Source organism: Mustela nigripes, chromosome 12 (genome assembly GCF_022355385.1).
Source record: "Mustela nigripes isolate SB6536 chromosome 12, MUSNIG.SB6536, whole genome shotgun sequence".
Lineage (NCBI taxonomy): Eukaryota > Metazoa > Chordata > Mammalia > Carnivora > Mustelidae > Mustela > Mustela nigripes.
The window spans coordinates 6,796,510-6,821,709 of record NC_081568.1 but is presented as its reverse complement, the minus strand read 5'-3'; the positions used below and the strand labels follow the sequence as shown (position 1 = coordinate 6,821,709).

At 44.7% G+C, this 25,200-nt stretch overlaps 1 protein-coding gene across 2 annotated transcripts in view; it reads left to right on the top strand.

The window, feature by feature from the left end:
• Positions 1-25,200, top strand: part of SEMA5A (semaphorin 5A) — a 444,506-nt gene that overhangs the window by 373,751 nt on the left and 45,555 nt on the right. For both annotated transcript variants that reach the window (XR_009407368.1, XM_059416873.1), the window contains exons 14-16: positions 3,569-3,686; positions 11,640-11,821; positions 18,233-18,376. Coding sequence is in view for 1 of the 2 variants with exons in the window: in XM_059416873.1 (XP_059272856.1) it covers positions 3,569-3,686; positions 11,640-11,821; positions 18,233-18,376 (444 nt within the window). In the remaining variant the exon portion in view is untranslated. The remainder of the gene's footprint in view (positions 1-3,568; positions 3,687-11,639; positions 11,822-18,232; positions 18,377-25,200) is intronic.

The window sequence follows — 25,200 nt, the reverse complement described above, 5'->3', positions numbered from 1 at the left end:
AAGTGCCAGGTCTGCTAGTGTGGGTATGAGGATTGGGAAGTTTAGGTTAAAAAAATATATATATAGTTTTTTGTTTGTTTGTTTGCTTGCTTGTTTGTTTTAATTCAACAAACGGAGGGAGGAAAGAAGAGTTGCTAGAAATGCATTTCACACGGATCACAGACGAGGAGGCTAATGAAATGATACTCTAAAAGGATCAGAAGGAATCCTGAAGAAATGTTTTTATGATTTTTTAAGTGTGGAAGCTCTTTCAAAATATAGCACAAATTTCAGATGCTGTAAAGGAAAAGATTCATAAACTTCACACCATAAAATTTTGAAACATTTGTAGCTCAACATTTGTTACTTAGTAACAAGTAGGGAAAGTATTTGAAACATTACTGATAGAGGGTTAATTTTCTAATATGGAAATTTTCACTTGCAATGACTACATAAAAGGAGTGAAGCCAGTTACTCAATCAAAAAGAAACAAAAAGCAGAAATTGGTTACAAATAGGAAATTTACAAGAAAAGAAATACGGGTAATCCATCAATGTGCACACACACAATAGATTTTAATCTCACAACTGAACAAATAGATCAGAGAGCTAGAAGAGTGTTTTGATCTATCAGAAAGGGCTAAGTTTAAAAAAAAAAAGGCAACATCTAGCATGGAACAGGGAGAGAAGAAAGAGTTCTCCTCCGAACTGTTGATTGGTACAAAATCATTAATACCTATAACTTCTACCTCTTCAATGCCATGTATAGAAATTTATCATGTAGAAAATACATACAAACGTATACATTACAACCTTGCTTTTAAAGGATTTAAATAAATGTTGATTCTTCTAGGTAATAGAATACTGTACAGCCATATAAGGAATCAGGTAGAGCTGTATATACTGGCAAGAAAAAATGTGACAGTATATTTTTATGTGTAAAAAGCAAAACTGAAGGCTATGGGAACAGTCCCTTTGTGTGTGTTATATCTAACTCTACTCATTAACAAAATAAAAATATATATGTATATAGAGACGTATTCATGCATGAATGCTATTTGTGCAGAGAAAATATCCCCCAAATGAATAAAAGTGTGAATAGTACCTAGAAAGCATGTACTTTGTAGTAATTGTTTTGTCTGATTTTTTCATGTGCATCTACTGTATGCCTGGTAAGGTAATTCAACAAGAGGCCCTTAGACTGGGGTGGCCCCAAAGCCTTGGTAGCTGACCTGGGCAGACTGAAACCAATGTCAGAGTCCCCACACTCGAATCTGGGAAAGTGAAACTTTGGAATGACCAATCCCAGTCAACCAGGCATTCCCAAATAAGGCCCCCATTCAAGTTATAGCCAATCAAATAATTTCCTTGGGTTGCTTCCAAATCTTCTTCATAAAATTCTCTCCCCTACCTTCTGTTAGGGGAGCCTCCTAAGCACTTTTGATTTGGGGCTACCGTATTCAAAATTTTAATGTGCCTCAGTTTACCTTGTATGTGACCACATGTATGTGTTCACTCACCATCAAGTTCCAACGAGGCTGTGGTGACAGGCAGCTGTCCGACGCCCCTCTCCACCCACCCTAGTCCTGCTGGGAGAAGAGCCAGTAGTAACCATCTCTGTTGGAACCTCTTTGGGTGGTAAATTAATAATAATTCCATAGTGACAATAAATAATAATTTTTACCATTATTGCTTGATTTATTGCATTTTGTGCCATCTTCCCCTGCTGTGGGACTTCAACTTCGTTTTTCTCTGCTTGGGTTTCTGCATTTTAAAGACTACATTTATGTCACTTAAAATAAATGCAGGAGCTAATCAAAGGATTGTATTTGTAAGGTTCTGTGAGGGTTCAATGAGCTAACGAGACCAGGTTCTTAGAATGGTGCTTGGTATGTGGTGATCATATTTGATATGTTAATTGATTATTTTGTATCATTAATATTAACAATTTAATATTACTTATACTACCTCCTTGGCCCATGTTTGATAGTTAGACTGTGATTTCTAGACCTACTTTGGTTCACTGGTAATCCGCTAACAGATTTCCCCAGCCTGAAGGGCCCCTTCCCTTTAAGAGGACATTAGCACTTTCGTGCTGCACTAGCCTGCCTTTCCTCTCTCTCATTTCCTGCACATCTGACCTCTTGGCCCCTTCAGAGAGTGAATTCTCAGGTCTTCAATGCCCTGCTTGCCTGTGGGGTCATCGTTTGTATAATTCTGGCTCAGTCACTGTCACACTGTCTGCTCCCCTCCACCCTTGAACACCTCTTGCCTTGACGACATAGGGCCAAATTCTTCATCTAATGATGCCCATGTGCTGCATGAACTCTTTCACAGAGACAAAGCCAAAATAAAGTATCCACCATCTGCAATACTTCTGAAATAACGTATTGAATATATTGCAGTTGGAGCTATAGTAAGTTACTATTAAATTGAAATTTTTCATTTATTTTTAAGCTATGGAACCCAAAAGGAAGAGTTTCCTGTTTTATTAAATTCATACTGACCATGTTGAAGGGTTTGGGGTATATTTGTTTGTCCTTGGGCCAATTTCTTAAATCTTCTGTGCCTCAGTTCTCTTATCAATGAAGTAAAAATACTACCTCCCTCATTAAAGTGTCTAAATGATATAATAAATTGATATATTATAGTAGGTGTTCAACAAATAACATCTGTTACTAAGGTAATGATGATGATAGTGGTGGTGGAAGAAGTGATGGTGGTGATGATGGTGGAGGTAATGGTGGTGGTGATGATGGTGGTGATGGTACAGGTGATGATGATGGCGATGGTGGAGGTGATGGTGGTGATGGTAGTGATGATGGTTATGGTGGAGTTGATGATGATGATGGTGATGATAGTGATGGTGGTGATGATGTTGGTGGTGGTGATGATGGTGGTGATGGTGCTGGTGATGATGATGGCGATGGTGGAAGTGATGGTGGTGATAGTAGTGATGACGGTTATGGTGGAGTTGATGATGGTGATGATAGTGATGGTGGTAGATGTGATGGTGGTGGTGATGATGGTGGTGATGGTGCTGGTGATGGTGGTAGCGATGATGGTGATGATGGAGGTGGTAGTGGTTATGGTGGTGATGGGGGCGATGGTGATAATGGTGATGATGATAAAGTGAAAATAATGCATCTTATAAAAGTTGTATCTGAAAGATATAACAGGTTTTCAGCAAATACTGCCTGTTGCTAAGGGGTTGCAGTTGATGATGATGATGGTGGTGGTGATGACAGTGATGTTGATGGTGGTGGTGATAAGAACATCTAGGATTTTTTAAGCATTGAAAAATTTTAACTAGCTCTATTCATGACACCAAAAGGCTCATGTTGTATACACAGTCCCTTGGTCGTCTGCCCTGTATCTTAGGAAAAATAGAGGTATTTCAACCAAAGTTAATTGATTTAATTAGATACGTATGGGCATATGCATACATTGTTCTCTAGTGTGCCGACTGAAACTTGGTTTCTCCTAACTAGTTTCCAAGTCAATTCATCAGGGCTAGACTCACCTAAGCTCGCATCTGTTACTGCATGGGTAAGGCTGCTCTTTATTGACCATTGGGTGTGTGTTTGCAGTGCCTGCATTGGGGCCCAGGACCCTTACTGTGGCTGGGACATGGTGATGAAGAAATGCACGAGCCTGGAGGAGAGCCTGAGCATGACGCAGTGGGAGCAGAGCACCTCCACCTGTCCTGTAAGTGTGTGTGTTCTCTAGCCTCAGAAAGCACCGTCCATGGGAACCCAGCTGCCCTGAATCCTAATCCATATCCTGTATGCGCATCTGGAACCTTCCTTGCAAACCCGGTCTGGGCTCTCTCAACTGGTTCCCCTCTGAGCGTTCGTTAGAGCCACACAAGATGTTGCCATATGCTTTTTGTCTGCTTTGAAGAGACATATCGTAAGAGAAAACTCTGCTGCTTTGCTAGTGGGGTGTAATATCTCTGTTTCATTCTTGGGTTTTCTCTCAAGATTGGTGTGGACTCTTGCCCTTTTTAGCATTAATAAAATAGTGACTCCACACCCACCAATTTCCCATGGAAGCTATATTTCTAGAAACTGAGATAAGTAGAGCTTTTAAAATAATAAAATAAAGGCTGTAATTATTAGACCCCATGTGGGACAGTCTCAGGGTCACAGGAAGGTCTGGGAGAAAGAGCGTGACGGCCATTCCTGCTGTGAGCCCCCAGAATGAAGAGCCTCACTTCCGTTTGGAGCCAGTTCTCGAAATCTAGGAAAAATAGTTTCCTTTGCCAGTTTTTTGGCTTAAGGCCCCACATGTAGAACCCGACTTGTTTGTTTTCCTTTGTCTCTAGAACTCTTTGTGCAATAATCTCAAACTCTTTTTCTGGCCTCAGACCATATGACCAATAGCTATTAACCTCCACGCGTTTGAAAACCGATTGAGAGTCACTGTGCTGTCACAGAGCTGCTGGTCCCTGTGACTGTCAGAGCTGGCTCACTTCTACAGGGAAGAGCGGGAAAAAGAAGCAGCACATTCCTTTCCTTGAGATCTGCCTTGTTGCTCCTAGCAGAACTGCCCGTGGCAACTGGGTGGTCACCTGCTCTTTTCCTCACCTAACCTAAAAAGGCTTTCCTTCAGTTTGTGAGGGGGAACATCAGGTAACGTGATATGAGGAAGGCCAGGGTTAGTCAAAACAGCATCATCTCCCAAGGGTGGGCACGAGATCGAAGGCTTTTACTGCAAAGGTGTGAGATCACCTCTTCCGGGCTCTGAGCTGAACTTTGCAATGGGGTTTGCTGCTGGTCCGCTGGGTTATGTAGCTCTTTTTCAATGATTCTTGAAATTGATTAGAAATATGCCAGTGTTTGTGCCAGGTTCTTTCTCATTTTTGAAAATTCTTTAAAAGCACAAAGATGTTCACCTTAAATCTCTGCAGCTAGAGATAACATAAACAAGGCTCTACATTATGGGCCCCTACTTTTGAAAGATCAGAGCAATTTTCTCATAGATGTTTGACCTTGCATTTTTAATGACAAAAAGGGTAGCAGAATATAATAATAGTTCTTCTTAAGCAGTAAGGCCATCTGTGTATGACCTGGGGTTTTGTGGATATCTGAGACAGCTACTTGTAAAGATAGTTTGTAAGATATCTACTTGTAAAAAGATAAACTGAGGCATATTAAAAATTTTAAGAGTTTACCTTAGGAGAAGGGAAAAATGAAGGGGGAAGAAATCAGAGTGGGAGAAGAACCATGAGAGACTCTGGACTCCGGGAAATAAACCGAGGGTTTTAGAAGGGAAAGGGTTGGGGGGATGGGTGAGCCTAGGGATGGGTATTAAGGAGATCACAGAGTGCAGGGAACACTGGGCGTTCCATGCAAACAATGAATCTTGGAACACTACATCAAAATCTAATGATGTACTGCATGGTGACTAACATGACCCAATAAAACAAAATTTTAAGGGTTTATTTGAACAAAATGAATTCCAATCAGGCAGCATCCAGTCTAGCAGATGGAAAGGAGCTCTGAGGAGGTACAAAATCAAAGACTTTCATAGGAAGGAGTAAGGAAGTTATAATACTAGGCAAAATGTCAGGTTGGTCATTGCCAAGTTACTTTCCTTAGTGGATGATGGGTCTTCCAGGCAGATAACCTAACTAGTGTTAATCAGACATTTCCTGATTGGTTTAAGAGTCCTTTTCTAAAAGAACCAAAACTGTAATTAAGTCTCAGTTTGGTGTCATGGGGGCCTAGCATAAGAAACTCCATTATGGGTCTGTAGGGTTTTTTGTTTGTTTCTTTAAGATTTATTTGTTTGAGAGAGAGAGAGAGACGGATAGCACATGCATGAGTGGGGAAAGGGGCAGAAGAGAATCATCAAGCTGACTCCCCACGGAGCTCTGAGCCTGATGATGCCCCTTGATCTCACATCTCATAAGATCCCGATGTGGACCCAAACGGAGAGTCAGACTTACCAGCTGAGCCACCCAGGCGCCCTTGTAGGGTTGGGTATTTTGGGGGGTTTTTTGGCTTTTTTTTTTTTTAAGTAACTATATTAATTGTATATCTCTTTCTAAAAAATCTCTCTTAGAAAGAAATGAGCTAGATGAAAATTATTAAGGTATAATTATAGGTATTTTTGAAAGCTATTAAATATAATTTTGCTTCTGTGTTACTTTTTTATTTTGGCTAAAATGGAAGAAAGGTTTTGATTTTATTGGCCAAATCTACTGTACTTCATCGTTTCTGATATGCCACTGTTGTTTTATAAGGAAAACATATGCTGGCATGAATGGCAAGATGGAGACTCATTTCAGAGATGTTTACTATATATAAGTATAAATACACATACACACGTGTATTAAAAAATCTTATAATTGGTTAAATAATTTTCCTTACCTACATTTCTTTATCCAAAGGAAATTAAGCTTTATAAGCTGAGGGATGTTTTTTCCCCAGGCAAAGAACTTAACCTTATTGCAAACTTTATTCCCAGACTTCTTCAACTTAATTAGCTGCAAAGAATGAATCGTGTATAAGCAAAAACTGAGAAGAGCTTCAGTGTCCAAGGGGCTTGGCCTTAAAAATATTACCAATCTAGATTTTATGAGATCCATGAACAAAATTTTATTTTTATTTTTTATTATGTTTTTCACCACACAGTACATTATTAGTTTTTGATGATTCATTGTTTTCGTATAACAAAATTTTAAAAAGCAGCCATGGTATAAAATAGCAGCTCCCAGTAATGGTGACAGTGTTCGCTCCCAGGGATGCCTAAACTTTGGGGTTGTTAAAGTGGATCACTGTTCCTTGGTTTGTGAATATATTCACTTTTTCAATACTAGAGATATTGCTTACCCCTAACTTCTTTAAGGAGAACTGAAGTGTTTTGTCATCGGCGGTAGAAGTTCCAAGGGCGAGAAGTTCCTTGCCCTCCCATGCTCACTTGTGCTTGCCCTTTGGCGAGTTTCTCCCAGTTCATGATAGTTTCTTTCATCTTGTTGGAGTAGAGATGGGACCATGCGGGGGCATAGGGTTGGCGCTCAGGGGGTCTTGGTGGAGATCAGGTGTACGTACACGGGAACGCAAGGTGACAGCTAGCGGGGGGCTGGAAGTCAAGTGGAGGGATTTTTAATGAGACCAGAGCATCTCATATCCAGTGTAAAAGCACAAGTTGAATAATGAAAGTGGGGATTTTGCCATGTGGACGGAACTCAGTGGGAGTTAGGCAAACATGGAGTAGGATAAGGGTGGAGCAGAATCTGGGGAAACCTACCAAGTAAACATTCATGAACTTCAGACCAGGGACTTTGCACAACGGAGTCCCCCAAAGTCAGTGCTGCGCTCAGAACCCAGGCAATCCTTTGATGTCTGGAGAGTTCCACTTGGTGACGGGCCCATTGGAAACCCTCCTGGGGACTTGGTGCGCAAGAAGACCTACTTTCCACAACAAGATCCCCATTTTAGAATGTCTATGGATTTCTTTTGTCCAGGAGACAGGACTGTAGTTGGCTTTTATAATTATAATCGAAAACATTCTCAGGTGAAGAGATTTGAAGTGCCCCAGCAGGATCTGAATTTACAGATCTAGAGTGACTTGGGTATTGTTTACGTCCTGCATAACTCTCAGTGCTGCTTAGCAAGGAGGGCGTTGTCTTACAAATCTCCCCGGGCTGTAGTGATGCCCGAATGCCACTCACATGCTTTGTGCGGACACGGTCACCAGCGTACTGTCCCACACATTAGAACTCTCCCTGTTCCAGCATGCACTGTGCCGTATACTACACGAGCACCTCGATGTCTACAGTGACTGGCTCCTCCCCAGCACAGTGTGTAAGCAGCACCTTTGCAGTGAAAAGATATTTAGCAAGGACTGAGCCCAGAGCCTCCACTGAGAAAGCAACACCATGGAGCACATCTGAAGGGTTTATAGAAGGTTCTAAAATTGCACTGGGAAAGAAATCAGGATGTGAATCCAGTGCTTCTGACATTCTGCCCACTCTACAAGACAGTGACATTTCCAGCTGCCAGCATCTCCCCAGAGCAGGGTCGGACGTGTACACCCACCCACAGGTGACCCCGTGGTCACCTTGCACATTATGCCCAGTAATTCCAAACTGTGTACTTAAATCTACGGTAAAGGAAGGAAGAGGGAGCTGAGGTTAACTGTGTGTCTACACCATGTGCTGCCTGCTGTGTTAGGCCATTTGAATGGATTACCTCATTTAATGTCAGGATCTCCCTGAGGCTAGGCATCAGTGCTTCCATTCTAAAGAATGCCCCTATCCACCCAACCTGTCGTAGCCCGGAACACTCCTGCTAACTCCTCTTCAAAGGTGCTCGCTCTCCCTCATGTACTTCGTTCATGGAGAGACATTTAAGAATGACATTGACATTACGACATGAGCCGGTCCTTTCCATGGAGCACATCCAATATCCTATAGTGTTATAATCACTGACCAAAACGACATGAAACTTTGAAAATAAATGAAGATCTTTTGATGCCTGAAAAAACATACTCTTGGAAGATAGAAGACTTTGATTTAAGTATGAGGATAATAGGTGGAGTGCAGAAGACCTTCATGATACACTCCAGGGACCTCGGCACCTAACGAATGCATCTATGCCCTTGATTACTTGAGAATTAATGAGCATGAGTGACTCAAACGCAGGATTGTGGATTACGCTTGTTAATAGGAACTGAATCTTCCTCGGCTAGCACTTGGGAATCCATTACTTCCCAGGTGAGGGGAACTTTGCCATTATACAGTTAGGGATAAAAGTGTACGGTGCTGGTTTCCATGACACTCTCACCAGGGAAGGATCAATGAATCACATTACAGAATGAAGTGACGGAGATCATAGTCTCTGGATTAGCTTGTTTAGCCCGATTCTTGGGTCTTTCACAACCAGTGAGACTGAATAAACTGAGCCTCGTCTGAACCTCAGTGTGCCTCTCTGTGAAATGGATGTAGGTACCAAGAACATTGTGAACACTGCAGAGTTAAGACGTGGAAATCACTCACCACAGTGCCTGGCATACATTACCACCTATATATGTCTTACTATATAATATTTAGTAAGACGAAGCACACATCTCAAATACAGAGTCACTTGACAGAAATCTGGAGATAGCACAACCAAAGATAAAATATTCTAGTTAGCTTTATTTCTGACTTCTAAGGAAAACTAACAAAATATAAAAATACTCATGCGGGAAAGGGGAGTAGCAGAACCTACCCCATTATTCACAGATCTGTTCCCTAGGAAGATTCTCAAACTAAGATACTCAGCATCAAAAAGGTGAGGGGAGGGTGGGGTTAAGTCTGACCGCCCATGTGCTACCCCACCTCTGGCCAAAACAGAAAGCGCCCCCTTACCTTGCAAATCACAGTCATGATATGCTCTTACTGACAAGTGCCCAGCACAGTTCTTTCTCTTTCCAGTGTTTTTATCATAGTAACTGTTCCATCCTTTTCTTTTTCTTTTTTCTTTTTTTAAGGTTTTACTTATTTATTTTCAAGAGAAGAAGAGCACAGAGGGCCAGAGGGAGAAGCAGACTCCCCGCTGAGCAGGGAGCCTGATTCAGGGTCGATCCTGGGATTCTGGGATCATGACCTGAGCTGAAGGCAGAGGCTTCACTGACTGAGCCACCCACGTGCCCCTCTTCTATGTTTTTCTACCTCATTCCACAACATTCTTTCATTTATTGCCACTTATTTCAGGTTATTTTTCTTGTTCCCTGTCTTTATTGGCCCATCTTTTGCTCATCCGGACAGTCGGACAGAGAACATGCATAACATCTCTTGGCCTAGAGACTACCATCTCCTGCCAGCGCCCAGAGGTTGGGGGGAAGGATGTCTAGTGCATAGGGTTCTTTCCTTCCCTGGGCATTTTCCTGAGATGTCACTGACAGCACGGCACGAGATGAAGGCATACAGCATAGTGACGTCGCTTACCTGGACTGTGAAATGATCACCCCAGTAAGTTCCCGTAACACCCATCATCCCATACAGATACCCCCCACCCAGAGGTCTTTCCCCAGAGAATCTCCTCTCTTAGCAACTTTCCGATGTCCCATCCAGCAGTGTGAGTGAACTGTAGCCATCGTGTTGTACCTGACCTCCCCAGGACTTACCGATCTGCAGACTGACCCCCGTCCTCCAGTTCCTCCCCACCCCCGTGTCTGTCTGTCCACTTGCCTGCTTCTCTGTCCGAGCGCTCTCTTCTCCAAGGAAACCCTGAAGGCTCCAGGGCAACGTACGGTCCGAGTAGGAGCAGCGTTTTTATCCCGACGGCACGGGGCTAGAGGGACCTTGGAAACGGGGGTATTTTCCTCTTGGGAAAAATCTATCTTCGTGTGTGCGCTCCCATTCTGGGTTGGGCCCCGTGAGTCCCCTCGAAGCCAGCTCCAGACCCTCCTCTTGGCTTCTTTCGGAGAGCGCCAGGCATGGCGTGGGTTCTGGATTTTCATGCCCCCCCCCCCGCCCGTGGATGTGAGCGGTTACAGCCCCGACAGGAAGGGAGGAGGGAGAGGGTCATCCTGTGGCTGGAGATGACCCACCAGCCCCATCACAGCAAAGGAAGGGGGTTCGCGGAGACTTTTTTCTGCTGTGTTTGGAGACATGATGGGACGGAAGTAAAGCTCACCATGTTTTCACTGGGTGTTGGCACTTCTCTGAAATGGAAAGGACAGGCACAGTTTATAGCCTCCAAGGAATGAATCACTTTGTCCATGGAGCCTCTTCCGTGAGGATGGTGCGGCTGGCAAAGTGCCCTCCCCGGGGCGCCTGGGTGGCTCAGTCCCTTCAGCGTCGGCCTTCGGCTCAGCTCATGATCTCAGGGTCCTGGGATCCAGCCGGCATCAGGCTCCTGCTTCTCCCTTTCCCACTCCCCCTGCTTGTATTCCCTCTCTCACTGTCTCTCCCTCTCTGTCAAATAAATAAGTAAAATCTTCAAAAATAAAGAAAGAAAATAAGAAATTTAAAAAAAAAAAAAAAAAAGGTGCTTTCCTCGATCCCCGTCCCAGACCCGAGCTTGCTGGGCAGCCAGCCCCTCCTCACCCCACCCCCCCACCGCCTTGCCCCGCTCAGAAGCTCAGAACGCAGTCCCTGGGGCTTACACCGCTCCACGCCCAGCCCTTCCTCGCCCGCTGGCAAGGCAAGTCCTCGCAGGGGCCGAGGTGTTACGGACCGTCTGCCTGGGATGCGCCTACCGACTCCTACAGCCCGGGTTGCTTAAATCAGCTATAAATTGAATGTTGACCATTTGCAGTGACATTTGAGCTAGGCCGATCTGAAATGGAACTTTTGAACTTTCTGTCTTTTTTTTTTTTTTTTTTTTTTAAGGGATGTAAACAGGCAGCAGAATCGCACATCTGTGATTTTTCACTTTAGTTCTGCTTGTTCTTTGGGTTTCTCACGTTCGTGGACAAATCTGGGGTGAACCTCATTGCCCAGCCATTAGCAGTCCCCTCCCCTCCCCCACCCCTCCGGACCCCTTTCTCCCTCCCCCGCTCCTCCAGCATTGTCTCCACCAGTGACCTCTGCTGTGTTCTTATGAGATACCTCTTTAATGGCAGCATTAAAATATTCCGCATGTGTTCTGACATACAATCTTGAAGTTTGCCTGTTGACAACCTTGACCCCGGCTGACCTCCTCACGTGTCTCCTCTTCCTAGACGAGGAATCTCACGGTGGACGGGCACTTCGGCGCGTGGTCTCCGTGGACGCCCTGCACGCACACGGACGGCAGCGCCGTGGGGTCCTGCCTGTGCCGCACCCGCTCCTGCGACAGCCCGGCCCCCCAGTGCGGCGGCTGGCAGTGCGAGGGGCCCCGCATGGAGATCGCCAACTGCTCCAGGTGCGTCCCCGACGCCGCTGCACCCCTACGTGTGCGCACAGACTGTGCACGGGCGGGAAGTCCTTCTTGGTGACCTTCCCTTTTCAAGAGAGGGGGCGAAGGACAGCCGCTCACCACGTAAAAATCACGTGATTTACAGAAGGAGATTGTCAATTATCGATTACATTACAAATCAAAACCCAAGTAATACGTACTTTGCTGGATCAGGAAACATGTTTTTAATGCGCACGATATTCTTGGCTTGTTGGAGGGAAGTGTCCATGTCAATCGAAATCCTCTTCTGGAACATTCAGGCTACTTTAGGTCCCTCCTGGGAGGACACACATGTTTGTGGTGAACTGGCCACGCGGGTCAGACGGGGCTCCTCCCACGGGCCTTTCCCTTTGCCAGCATCAGTGTCTAGAAGCAGGTGAGTGCCACCGACCCTCCACCGTGACCTCGCCATGAGGTGGTTCCTGAGAATGAAAGCAATGAAATCAGATTTGGCGACACCTAGTCGATGACACAGCCAGTTCTTGCCAGTGATGGAGTCCCAGCTCCCCGTCCCTGAGGTGTACTGACATGGACGCAGGTGGAGGTTTATGGAAAGCAGATGTGCCGCTTCTGGCCGCACATTAGCCAACCTTCCAGTCGGACCTGGGAAAGGGAGCCTCTGCTATTCAGGCAGACACTTCATGAGCGAAAGTCCCCAGCCTTGTACCCAATCCCTCCACAAAGACGCGTGCATGTGTATCAGGTCACCCAAGCCTAGTGTCACTTAATGCTTCAAAGGAAAATTATTCCAGCAGCCCATGTACTCGTAAGCAGCCCCTTCGGCAGATTGGGGAGGCAGGATGCGCTTTGCCTCTGGAGTGTGAGCAGCAAAGTCATGTAGTTTTGGTGGTCTCAGAAGCTACCCCTGGAGTAGTATTCCCAGAGCTGTAAAGGACAGATCTGGGGTAGCAGCTAGAGCTCACGCGTCCACACATGCTTGTGGTTCATTCACCATGTTTGTATGTAGATGGTGTAAGTGTCCTGGGGCCGTCTCCTCACAGCCACCTGCTCTTCTCCCCGCAAAAGAATATTGCCGACCTAGATACCCCTCAAATACTTGCATATTGGCATATAATTTTTTTAATTAAAAGTTTTAATAGTTGCAAAGATATAATTTGTTACATCACTATTTAAATGTGTAGTGGAATCTCCGTGTCTTCGTGATTTCATAGTTACCTGCCCACTTAAAAAATCAATGAGCAGGCTCTCCTTTAATATTTAGAAAATTTATGTTTTTCCTCCTTTCATTCCCCATTTCTATTATCTTTCCCTCATAGAATGTTATCCTCATATGTTACATTTATAGGTGGAAGTCTTATATTGGTCGCTATATCCTGCCACCCTGCAACTACCACAGAAACACAAATTATATGAATGGAATTTTAAAACCAAATTTTCATTTCTGATAACTGCATGCTTTACATTTTATTTTTTTATTTTTATTTTTTTTAAATTTTATTTATTTATTTGTCAGAGAGAGAGAGAGTGCGCACAAGCAGGGAGAATGGCAGGCAGAGGGGGAAGCAGACACACAGCTGAGCAGGGAGTTCAACACCGGGCTCAATCCCAGGACCCTGGAATTATAACCTGAGCCGAAGGCAGATGCTTAACTGACTGAGCCACCCAGGCACCCCTAGTCTTTACATTTTAAATATATGTTTTGAAAATTAGCATACAAGAAATCTAAAAATCATGAATATTAGATGTTTTGACAATCTTTTAACACTAGAAAGCGAGGTTTTATTGGAAATGCATTCCTTTGGGCAATTTTTTTTAATTCCCAGCTACGTTTCCTTTTCAGGCATGAATGTAACCTCTTGCCTGACTCAGGGAGGGCTTAGCATCAATTCCATTTTGTGGTTTTTATTCTTCTAGTTACAAGCACTGACAGGTATGACTTCCATACATTGATGGAAATGTAAGATCACAGCATTTTCCCTCACTTCTCTGAATTCTTTCGAAGTCATCTGCCAGAGGCCTGGTAATCTAACACCAGAGATTGTCATTATTGCTCTGTATCAGTTGATAACCTGTTTATGTTGGCCTTCAATTTTGTTGGAAGCAAAAAATCGCAACCCACCTAACCTGCAAGCCAACTTTTTCGCTCCTTCGGTACCGACAGGTGCTCCCTCAGTGCCAGCCGAGTGGCACATCAGAGAGCCTTTCAGAAGGCTGATCAGAGGATTCCAAATTAAACCTGTTACTCTTTGTGTACAGACACCTTGTCTAACCGATATACTCAGAAAGTGTTGAGAAATTCCAATACTGTTAACTCAATACATTTTGTAAATATGTCTTTGAATTTTTTTCAGGATTATTTATTTATTTGCATGGGGGGAGAGATAGAGGGAGAGGGTGGAAAGCAGACTCCCCGCTGAGCACAGAGCCCTTTAGATCCTGAGATCATGACCTGAGCCAAAATCAGGAGTCCGATGCCCCACCGACCGAGACACTCAGGCAGCCCCACAAATATATTTTTGATTAAATGCTTTTATCACATCACATCATTTAAATATTTTTTCTCAATATCCTGGAGCAGCAGATTGAAGTCATTCGATGTATGAAATGAAATCCACAATACAAAGTAATTAGCTTAGCCAGACCTTCCAAACAGGGCCAAGTCAGACTTACTATCGATCAGAAAAATCTGGCTTTACTTTATAATTAAAATGACTATATGAAAGTGCATCCGCATGACATCACGTCCCTTTTGAATTCTAATTTGTAGGGAAGGAGGGAGGGAGACATGGGGAGAAGCAGGAGAGAGAGAAAAGGAGCTAGCCACACGGGAAGGGAGGAGGTCAAGGGGAGGGAGGACTGAGCAGTGCAGTCGGCCTGAAAAGGACTCGGCTGATGCACGGGGAGCCCCATACCTGGGGCAGTCCTTGGTGGTGGTTCCTTCCTCAGCCACAGGTCCTAGCCAGGGGCCCTGGAGAAATGAGAGAGTCCGTCCCGCCGGGGGGGGCGTGGCATCCCGCCCTAGGTTCTTCCGCAGCTGGGGCTAGGAGCAGCCCAGTCCATAACTCAGCTCTGCTCTGTAGCGTATCTGAGTCCAGAACACCCCAGCTGTCTGGGAACTGGAACCAGGAGGACGGTTCCGACGGGGATGCACTGGGTTGATTTCCTGTTTCCTGCTTCTTGTCCTGTGGTCGCTTCATTGTTTAACTGCGCTCAGGGTGCACCTTCTCCGCTGCCCCCGTGTGCCAAGACAGCACAGCATCTTCTAGCTTGAATCAAGCATCAGGAGAGCGGCTCGAATTAGTCTTCAGGCACTCTCCTTACTTGCTTGTCAATTTACCGTATATTTTAAAAGCAATATTTTGTTTCCATGAGCCTGTGTAGAATGCAGAAGCTTCTGGGCAGTCCCTCATGCCACAGATGAGACCGGGCGATCCCGCTGTAAGGAGCCCAGAGAGTCAGGGCGCTGCCTACCCAGGAGGAGAGGCGGGTGGGTACGGAACCGCGGAGTGCGGGGACCCGCTGTGCCCTCTGCTCTCCTTCTCCTCGGGCCAGCCCAGGTCACTTCACCAGGTTGAACGAGCTTCGCATTAGATTTTTATGTGATCACAGGGAACAGCCGGATCGATACCGCATTAGGCGTAGCATTCCTTCTGTAAGACTGAGACGGCTCCATCCAGGCATGGGAGAAACTTTACAGAAGTTAGAGGACTGTTGTGTTTGTAGGCGGTGGTCATGAGGAATGTTCCCTGTGATACTGTTCGCGGAAAAAAGGACCGTCAAGTGCACGAGTGCAGCTTGTTTATTGATACGTCATTGGCTTCGGTTCTAGTTGAAATGTCATCCTCAGAGCAGACCTGCAGTATCATTAGTGGTCATTTTAAGATTAGTAATTGAATAAGTAAACCCCTTTTAGTGATGCTTTAAAGGCAGAAGTGGGTTGTTGTGGACTGATTGAATCCTTGAAATGCTCTGTCCGCCTCTTGGTGGTACTTCATGGCTACTATGATGTCTGCTGCTGCTCCTTCTTTTTTTTTTTTTTTTTAAGATTTTATTTATTTATTTGACAGACAAAGATCACAAGTAGGCAGAGAAGCAGGCAGAGAGAGAGAGGGGGGGGTAGGCAGGCTTCCTACTGAGCAGAGAGCCCTATGGGGGGCTCGATCCCAGGACCCTGAGATCATGACCTGAGCGGAGGGCAGATGCTTAACCCACTGAGCCACCCAGGCGCCCCCCCCCACACACTATGTCTGCTTTTAAGCAGCATTTGGCAAGACCACAAACCCAGGGCCATACAACAGACGCACACACAGACAATTGCACTCATGGAATTCTTCGCTTACTGTTTTTCTCTTATTTATAAAGACCTCGATTGGTCTACAACAGTCTCCCTCTCTTGTAAATAGAATATATTACAAGATATCATGTTTGTCAAAAGATTTAAGAAATTAAGAATTAAACAAATGTAAAAATTACACAGTTTTGGAAGGAGAGTTTCCTGTACTATCGAGCTGTTTTGCCAACATATGTAGAACTTTGAAAGTAAAAGGGCCTTTTCGGGCGCCTGGGTGGCTCAGTTGGTTGGGCGGCTGCCTTCGGCTCAGGTCGTGATCCCGGAGTCCCGGGATCGAGTCCCGCATCGGGCTCCCGGCTCCATGGGGAGTCTGCTTGTCCCTCTGACCTTCTCCCCTCTCATGCTTGCTCTCTCTCTCGCTCTCTCTCTCAAATAAATAAATAAAAATCTTAAAAAAAAAAGGGGGGGCCTTTTCATTTATGTTGAAATGACTATTTTTTAGAAAATGAAGTGAATTACTTGGGTAATTTTTTTAATTGCATAGGTAACAGGGTATAAGATACTAGCTAATTATCTTCACGAGAACTTGGATTTGTCTTACTTTGTGATTACTTGGTTAAATGATCATAAAGCAGTTTTATGATAATATAATACATCAAAGCATCACTATATATTTTATTTATATCATGATGAAGTTTCAGAAAATAGAGAAATATGAAATATACTAAGAATTTTCTCAGAGGAATGTTTATTTGAAATTATTATAGAAATTATATGTTCACAATATTGCTTACACCTCGAGCTTCAATGGCACAGTTGCAGACCTGCATATTTTTAAAGGAATGTATAAAATAAAAATAAGAATTAATGTCGGTTGATTTTTTTCCAGGGGAAAAGAAAATCCTCTGAGGATAACATAGTATAGAAATGCGTATGTGATCAGTAAAGTGTAAACGGATTCCAGCTGCAGTGGGCTGCTCATGTGGGAGTTTGGATTCCAGATTTATCAGATATTTTGACAGTTAAAATCTTTAAAAATGCTAATGATTTGTTTTTTAATGGCAGGGACTAACTACTAAGGAAAATATTTAAATTATAAACATTCTGAATACAGGCATTTCAAGGGAAAAGTACAATATTAAAAAAAATCCTCCTCTAGCTGTCAGTGGTGGTTCTTGTTATAAACCACTTTTATACAGGCTGTTTATTTTATTTTAATTTTGTTTTGTATGCCTATCATATTATATTTATAATAACATAAATAAAGTTATGTGCAATTTGCACTGCTTGTGTATGTTCTATATCTTTGTCAAACTCTAAGAAAATAGCCAAGAATCTGAATTTAAAGTACCCTTCCTTCATTTTTAATAAAGTTTGTTTTAAAGCTTTGGCCATTACAATGCTCGTTGGACATTACGGATGCTATCAAGAGAACTACTGGTTTTCTTTGATATTAGTAGATTTTAAAAGTGAGCATTATAGGTAGTTTTAGATGCTATTTTGTTCAGATGTGCACTTTTTACAGACTCTAAATGATATGTTACAAGTCAAAGCATAAACTCTACAGGTTCAGGGATTTATTTCATATTGCTTTTCAAGGAAATAGACTTATTTTTCATTAGTTAAACTTTTTCATACCTAAAAATTTTTAATAGTTTCTAATACAGAATTTTCTCAGAGAAATTGTCTGAAATTATTATAAAAATTATGTATTCCAATTATTGAAGTTGTGATAGGAATTATATATTCAAATTATTGTGGATAACTTGAACAAATTAATTTATTAATTAATAATAATTATAAAATAATAATAATAAGTAAAAATTAATTAATTTATCGAAGAGATTAATATGACACCTTATTTTTAGTGCACTGTAAGCGTTACTGCCCAAGGTCCAACCTAAACTCTAAAATCAGACAACCAGGAGCAGGATCTCCCTGGAGCCCAGGTCCCATGGCATAGCACGTCCAGTCCTGTCCTGTGGCTCCGGTTCCCCTTCCCTTCCCGGCCCACAGTCCCGCAGTCCGCGCGTGGGGCACGTGGGACACGGGAAGGTCACTGGAGGTGGCTGCATGCAGGGATCTGGTGAGCCTGACTTTGTGACTCCGCTGCTTCCTCTCTCCAGGAACGGAGGCTGGACCCCCTGGACCTCCTGGTCTCCCTGCAGCACCACCTGTGGGATCGGCTTCCAGGTGCGCCAGCGGTCCTGCAGCAACCCCACTCCCCGGCACGGGGGCCGGGTGTGCGTGGGACAGAATCGCGAGGAGAGGTAGGCGCCGCCGCTCTGGCCCGACACCGCTGTCCTCTCGCTTCCTGCCATTCCAGTGCAGCCCGGGTTCCCTGGGGGCTTAGTCGGGGACGTCGCTTAGCTTCTCTGTGGCGTCCCTTTCTGTTGAGCCACATTGCTCTGTTCTTTTCCTGACATCCTTTCATTTTGATCGAAGACTCGTGTTAACTGCATCTGAGCTCCGGCGGCAGCAGTGCCCACGAGGCTGGCTAGCTGAGCCCTTCCCGAGGGAGCAGAGATGCAGGGACAGTGGGCACCGCTGGCCTGGCCTCCCTGGGGACTCATTAGAATTCAACTAGACCCGGTCTCAAAAGCTGCAGTTCCAAGTAGGACCTAAGGCAGCGCTGGGTCCCCACGGTAGCAGTCAGATGAAGTAGAGTTTTCCATCAGAACTAAATCAAGCAGCTGGAACAAGGTGAGGACACAGTCAGGGTCTGACTGTATGATAAACACACACTGCTCTATTAACTCCCACCCAGGAGCGCAGCAGAACCCAGGAGAAACCAGATCCCATGCCACCTGTTGCTGTAAGCGGGGAAGGTTCTGTCTAGTCTGGAGTTGCATAGTTTGTTGCTTTCCATTGAATCAGACATTAGGCTCGGCATCATAAAATCTACAGTTGTGATGGTTGGCTCTTCCTTGCATATGCAAAGTACATTCTAGTTTGTGATTGTTGGGAGAAAATCCAAGCAGGTGAATCTCACATGGCTCTGGATTTTTATTCCGCCATCCTAATAGAAACGTACTGTACTGATCCGTGTGAAACAAAATGGCTTTCGGGACCTTTTAATTAAAATGTAGTAAGGATTATATCTGATCATATAGGTTCAGTGAGAGGCTTTTATAAAATTACCATATGCAGTTATTTGCTATGTAATCAATATTTATAGAGACAAAACCAGTAGGTTTATAGTACAGATAGTTCCCTTCTGGGTATTTATTGTGACCTCAGAACAACCTGGGAGAATCATTCCTTTCTTTCTTCACTGTGTTCCTAAATTGCCAATTAAGATTTCATTCCTTTTGTCTCAGAGGAAAATGAAAGATGATTTTTGCAAAGCAAGGTTGGTCGTTTTTGAAGCAGTCTCCTGAGACAGTCTTGTGCAAGTCTATCTTTTCCGATCCAACACCAGTTTGTAAGTGGGAAAGTCGCTTATGGGCGAATTGTCTCCTTGCTATTTCTTAACTTCGCAAGATTTACCAGTTTTAACATTTTCTACATTGTCACATAATACAGCCCATTCGGGCAAAGTCACCTTCATCAGTGTGAGCCTGCCCTGGAGACCCAGCACCTCTGCAGATCTGACGCCTGTTAGCGGCTTTCCTAGGCTGAACACACAGGAACGTGCTTTTTCAGTCTGTAGCTAATAGATATGTACATCCTGTGTGCACGTATGGTTCTTTGTAAGGCTGCATGTATGGGGAAAGATCAGGATGGCTAGCATGCTTGGAGGACTTACACTTAAAAGATTCCCTTTTTACAGAAGAAAAAGGAACATGCTCGTTTGGACAAGATAAACATTTTGTATGTGGAAGAGTATTTGAATGCCCATAACACATAGGTGGATGGTAAGGATAGGAATTTTAAGATTTTTATAAAACTGGAATTTAAGATTTTATAAAACTGAAGCTTCCCCATTGAATAGCTTTTCTAGGGGGTTAGCAGGCTATCAAGAGGTTCATGAAATCTAGAAAAACCAGAACGTGGTATCTGTTTCTCGGTCTTCCTAAGCAGACCGTTCTGAGATTTCTTTGTTGTGTTATGTGGGAGGTGTCTCCACCCACGTAATGTAAGGGAACACTGTCCCTCAGATATATTTAAGACTAAACTCAAGATTCGAGGAGACTCTGGCCTCCCTGCCCTTCGTTTTCCCTTCCTGTGTAAACATAGTTCCGAAAACTTGGTGGCGTAAAACAACACCCATTTATTATTTCACAGTCTTCATGGAGGAGGAGAGTCAGTGTGACATCCCAGGGTTCTCTGCTCCGCCAGAGCTGTGGGATCATCTGGGCTTTGACTGGGGAAAGGGCAGCTTGTGAGATCACGTGGTTGTTGTCAGCATTTAGTCCCTTGTGGACCATCCAACTGAGAACCTCCATTTCTTGCCAAACGAGCTTTCCCAATATGGTCACTTTCTTCCTCAAACTACAAGGAGAAACGCATCCTCTCAAGATGGGCAGTATGGTTTTATATGGCACAGTTACAACGGGACATGCCATCACCTTGCCATATTCTGTTGGTTAGAAGTCTCAGACCCTGTCTACACTCAAGAGGGGAACATTATGCAGGGCATAAATACCGGAGGACGAGGATCATTGGGGTCACCTTGGAGTGTCTGCCATAGTCGATTGCATGTCCCTCCAGTCATTCATGTCCCTTCCGTATGCAAAATGTATTTCACCTATTCCCAAGGTCCCCAGAAGTTTTATGGCATTAAATCATCTCCCCAGGTTCCAGAACCTTTCTTTTTAAATCAGGCTCAGATATGAGTGAGGCTTTCTGGGGGTCAATCCTCTCAGTCTGTCAGCCTCTAAAATCAGAGTCGAGGTATCTGCCACCAGTACACCCAACGTATGGTGGTGGGAGAGACAAGAATAAAGCTACAGACATTTCTGTTCTGGGGCTAGGGGCGGATGGAAAGTATAGAGGAATCACTGATCTATAGAAATTCTGAAATCTGGCCAGACAAGTGTTGGGAGTTGCCGGAGTAAGTTTTAAGGTCTGTGTGTAATTCTGCACGGTTCTTGGCTCTGCCTTCTGGGCTCTCATTTCTGCTTCCTGAATCATTTTTTCTTCTTTGCAAAAGTTAGCGTGTGCTTGCGACTGGGTAGTTGTATCAACCTGTTTCCTGCCAGGAGAAATCTGGATTCTAGAAGACTCATTCCATTTGTACTTTCTCCTTATGTTTCAGTGCAAGCTGGTATTTTGGCTGAAATTAACTTGATGGGTCGCTGTGGATTCCCTGGTGGTTTACGCTAGTAAACAAATCCACACCCACAGATCTTTTCTGAGATAGCCCTTCTCGGGCGGGGGAGCCTCCTGCCGGCTGAGGGACCGCACCCCATGGCTGGCTTCTGATGGAGGCCATCTGTGGCCTCCAGACCCTCGCTCCTGACCTCCTGGGAGCACCCTTCGTGGAACTGAAATTACTCTTAATCCTTTGGTCTTCCTGAGATTTTAACAAAAGGTTGTGTCATCATATTCGGCTTTTTTCCTCTCTGCTAAACAGTCCCCGTGGTGCTCGGAAGCTGTTTATTAATTGTTTATTAGTTGCCATCAGGAGAGACTCAGAACTTCCAAAATTAGTCCACCCTGGTCCCTCCTGTTTGTTACTCCTTCCCGCAATTTTTCTTTTCTTTCCCTCATACGTTTTGCCAGAAGCATCAAGAAGACACTGGGCAGCAGCTCCGGCCCTTTGCTGGAAATGTCCCCGGCATTGGCACTTAGCATTGACGTGTCCCGCTTTCCACAGAACCGCAGTCACAGCCTCGGAGCTTTCTGCCTCGTGTCACAAGGCTCTTCCTCCCCCCAGTTTGCAATCCTGGGCTCCTCTTTTCTTCTGGATTTGGGTGTTCCATTTCACTGTGAATTTTTCTCTTTGAATTTAAGGGTTCGGCTCAGTGGCAGTAATGACCCTTGTGTCATGTAACTATGACACTATCCATTTCCAACACGTCGTCACTCCCATCCTGTAAACAGTGCGCAGTGACTCCCCATCTTCCCCTCCTCCCAGACCCTGGTAGCCTCTAACCTGTGTTCTTTCTGTCTGAATTTGCCTAGTTGAGATATTCCGTATAAATAGAACCATATGCTGTTTGCACCTTTGTGTCTGGCTGGTTTCACATAGCGTAATGTTCTCAAGGCTCCTCCATGCCGGACCATGTGTCAGAGCTCCATTCCTCCTTTCGGCTGCATAATACACAACTGTATGGTTACCTCATATTGTATTTACCTCGTTACCCACCAGCCGGCAGGTGGGTCATTTCCACCTTGGAGCTATGGTGAAAAACGCAGCAGTAAACATTAGCATATGAGTGTCCGCTCAAGTCCCCATTTCAATTCTTCTGTGTATAAACCTAGACGTGGACCTGCTGGGTCTGATGGTAATTGTGTGTTTCATTTTTTGAGGAGTTGCCAAAGCATTCTGTACAGTGGCTTCGCAGTTGTACGTTCTCGCAGCAGTGTGTGAGCCTTCCGTGTCGCCAGACCCGGCTAAGCCATCCACCCTTCCTCCTTCCTTCCCCCCTTCTTCTTCTCCCTCCCTCTCTCCCTCTCTCCCTTCTTTCCCGAGGTCGAAAGCAGTTATCTCATTGTGGCTCTGATCGGCATCTCCCGAAGGGCTGTTGATGTTGAGTATCTTCTCCTGTGCTTATTGGCCATGTGTCTACTTTCTTGAAAATGTCTTCTTGCGTCCTTTGCCTGTTTGCTAATTGGGTTGGTTTTGTTGCTGAGTTTTAGTTCTTATCCTAAAACCTCACAGGCAGCATCCTCAGAGTCTCTGTGCCTGATCCACCAAATTCTCCTTGCATCTACCCATTCCCCAGTCCCAAAGCCATGTTCCCATTTCCAGGTATTTTCTCCAGGAGCACCGCATGTCAGGGCACCAAAATCTGTTTCAGGAGTCATGACGTAACAGAGTTACCACTGACTCAGGGCCGGAAGCATCTCATGTGTATTGGCTCACAGGGCCTGTGGATTTGTAGCCTGGACATTGTAGCCCTGGGTCCTTTGCTCCAGGATTTTACGAGGCTGCGGCAGGCTGTGGACCATGGTTGTGGTCTCATCTGAGGCTTGACCGGAGAGGATGTGCTTCCCAAATCCTATGGTTGTCGGCAGCATTCAGTTCCTCGGATGCTGTCAGACTGAGTCTGTGGGCCAGAGCTCCCTCCGTCCCTCGCTGCCTACACCATTCAGGTCTAACTGCTTCATTCCTCATAGCGCTGGACCTGGAGATGGGGGAGAGCCTTCTTGAAAAAAAGGGGTATTGCAGTCTTATATAGGTTTCAATCATGGAAGTGATATCCTGTCATTTTTACTATGTTCTGTTGGTTAGGAGAAGTCACAGGTCCTCCCCAGCCCCCACCCCCAGCCACACACACAGTGAATGGGAGGGATCACACAAGTTGTGACTTCGGGGGGTGGGGGGGGGAAGCATGGGGACCACATCAGAGTCTGCCCCCATTGTATTATTAAAGTTAAGAGTCCCAGGAACCAATGGGGGCTTATTATATGATTTTTATTATTTGATTATTTTTTTATCATTTTTTAATTATATTTTCCTCTATCTCCATAGGGTGTGTTTGCTTAGCAAGGCAACATACTGCTCCCTTGTAAGTCATTCCTCTCCCTTAATGGGTTCTCTTAGCTCTCTCCTGGGGTAAAAGTAGGGGGAACTCGGTGTAGGTATAGTTTCTCCAGTACCACAGAGACTTGATTATTCCAGTATGTTCCAGGAAAGGGACAGTCACTTGAGCCAAGCCAGGAGAAGATGGCTCTGACGGGGTCCTGACTGGTTCAGGGTTGGCAGGGGCTGCAATGAGAAACTAGCACGGACCAAACCAGAGCAGAACGCGGCTGGTAGCATGAAGAGATAAGACCAGAAACAATGCAACGGCAAGAACCTAGTCCGCATGGGGTTATGAAAGGCAGTTCTTTTCACAGAGACGAGCTTTATGGAAAAATTGATAATTTATGGAGAAATATTGCTGGATTATTAATTCAGTTTTAAATGCAAAATGAGAATGAGCAGTCACGGGCAAAATTAAAATCTTAGTTTTTAATGCATCATGAAATACATCTGACTTGCAGTGCTTTAAGGTCCTAGAGATCCAGGAGAGCCAATAAAGTGTCAGCAGCGTCCAGCTGTTACGTGGCAGATCTGGCTGTGTTGGAGGACTGTGTGTGAAGAACCACTGGCCAGTCCATTGTGTAGATATTTGATTCATAAATTAGTTAAAATCCTTGAACACACCGAGTTGCCAAGGTAACTAACTTCTGATCCCTCTTGTTATCTAGGACCAGGAAAGATGCTGAAGAGTCGATGGTAGTTTAGCAAGAGGCCTGCTGTTGGGAGCGTGTGTTGGTCAGGGTGGCAGAGCAAGGGGGTCAGAGGGACCCTGCTTCCATGAAACTGGGAAACCCAGGGTTGGGGAGTTGTGAGGGCTTTGCCTCTGATCAGACTGTCCTGGGGTGGGGGGTGGGGGGTTGTGAGTGAAAACCCAGGTATGAAGGGGCAGAGCTGGCTAGCCTACAGTTGCTACTGCCCTCCTGACCTGCCTTGAAGAGGGTGACACTGTCACATACCTTGGTGTCACTGTTTTCCCAGGACCACTGTAATAAGAGAAGAGAGAAAAATGGAAGGCAAGTGGTGGATAACTTTAAAATGTGGCCAACTATATCATTTATTGACACTGCTTGCAAGTTCTATGCTATATGTGGTTTTCAGGCTCTCCTGCTGCAGATTCAGCTGTTCTAACGTGCTAGGTGATTTCAGACCTGGCCCGCCATAGGCAAATCCGAGAAAGTATTTGTGCACCGTGATGTATTTTACTATGGGAAAATGGTAGCTCCCTTGTTGTGTTTTTTATTAAAAGCCAAGTGTTTTTAAGCATATTTAGCAAGATTTTCCTTTGTCCTCCATATTCTTTTATGGCTTGTTTTTGTTTCCTTAAAGTACAATGAGGGTAAGGAGTCCTGGTCCATTTAAATGTCAGTGTATCGGTGTGGAAACGGGTGGTGGCCTTCTACGTCTCAGTCTATCCACAGTGCGACAAGGCACCCGTGGATATTTTGAATCAAATGCTGT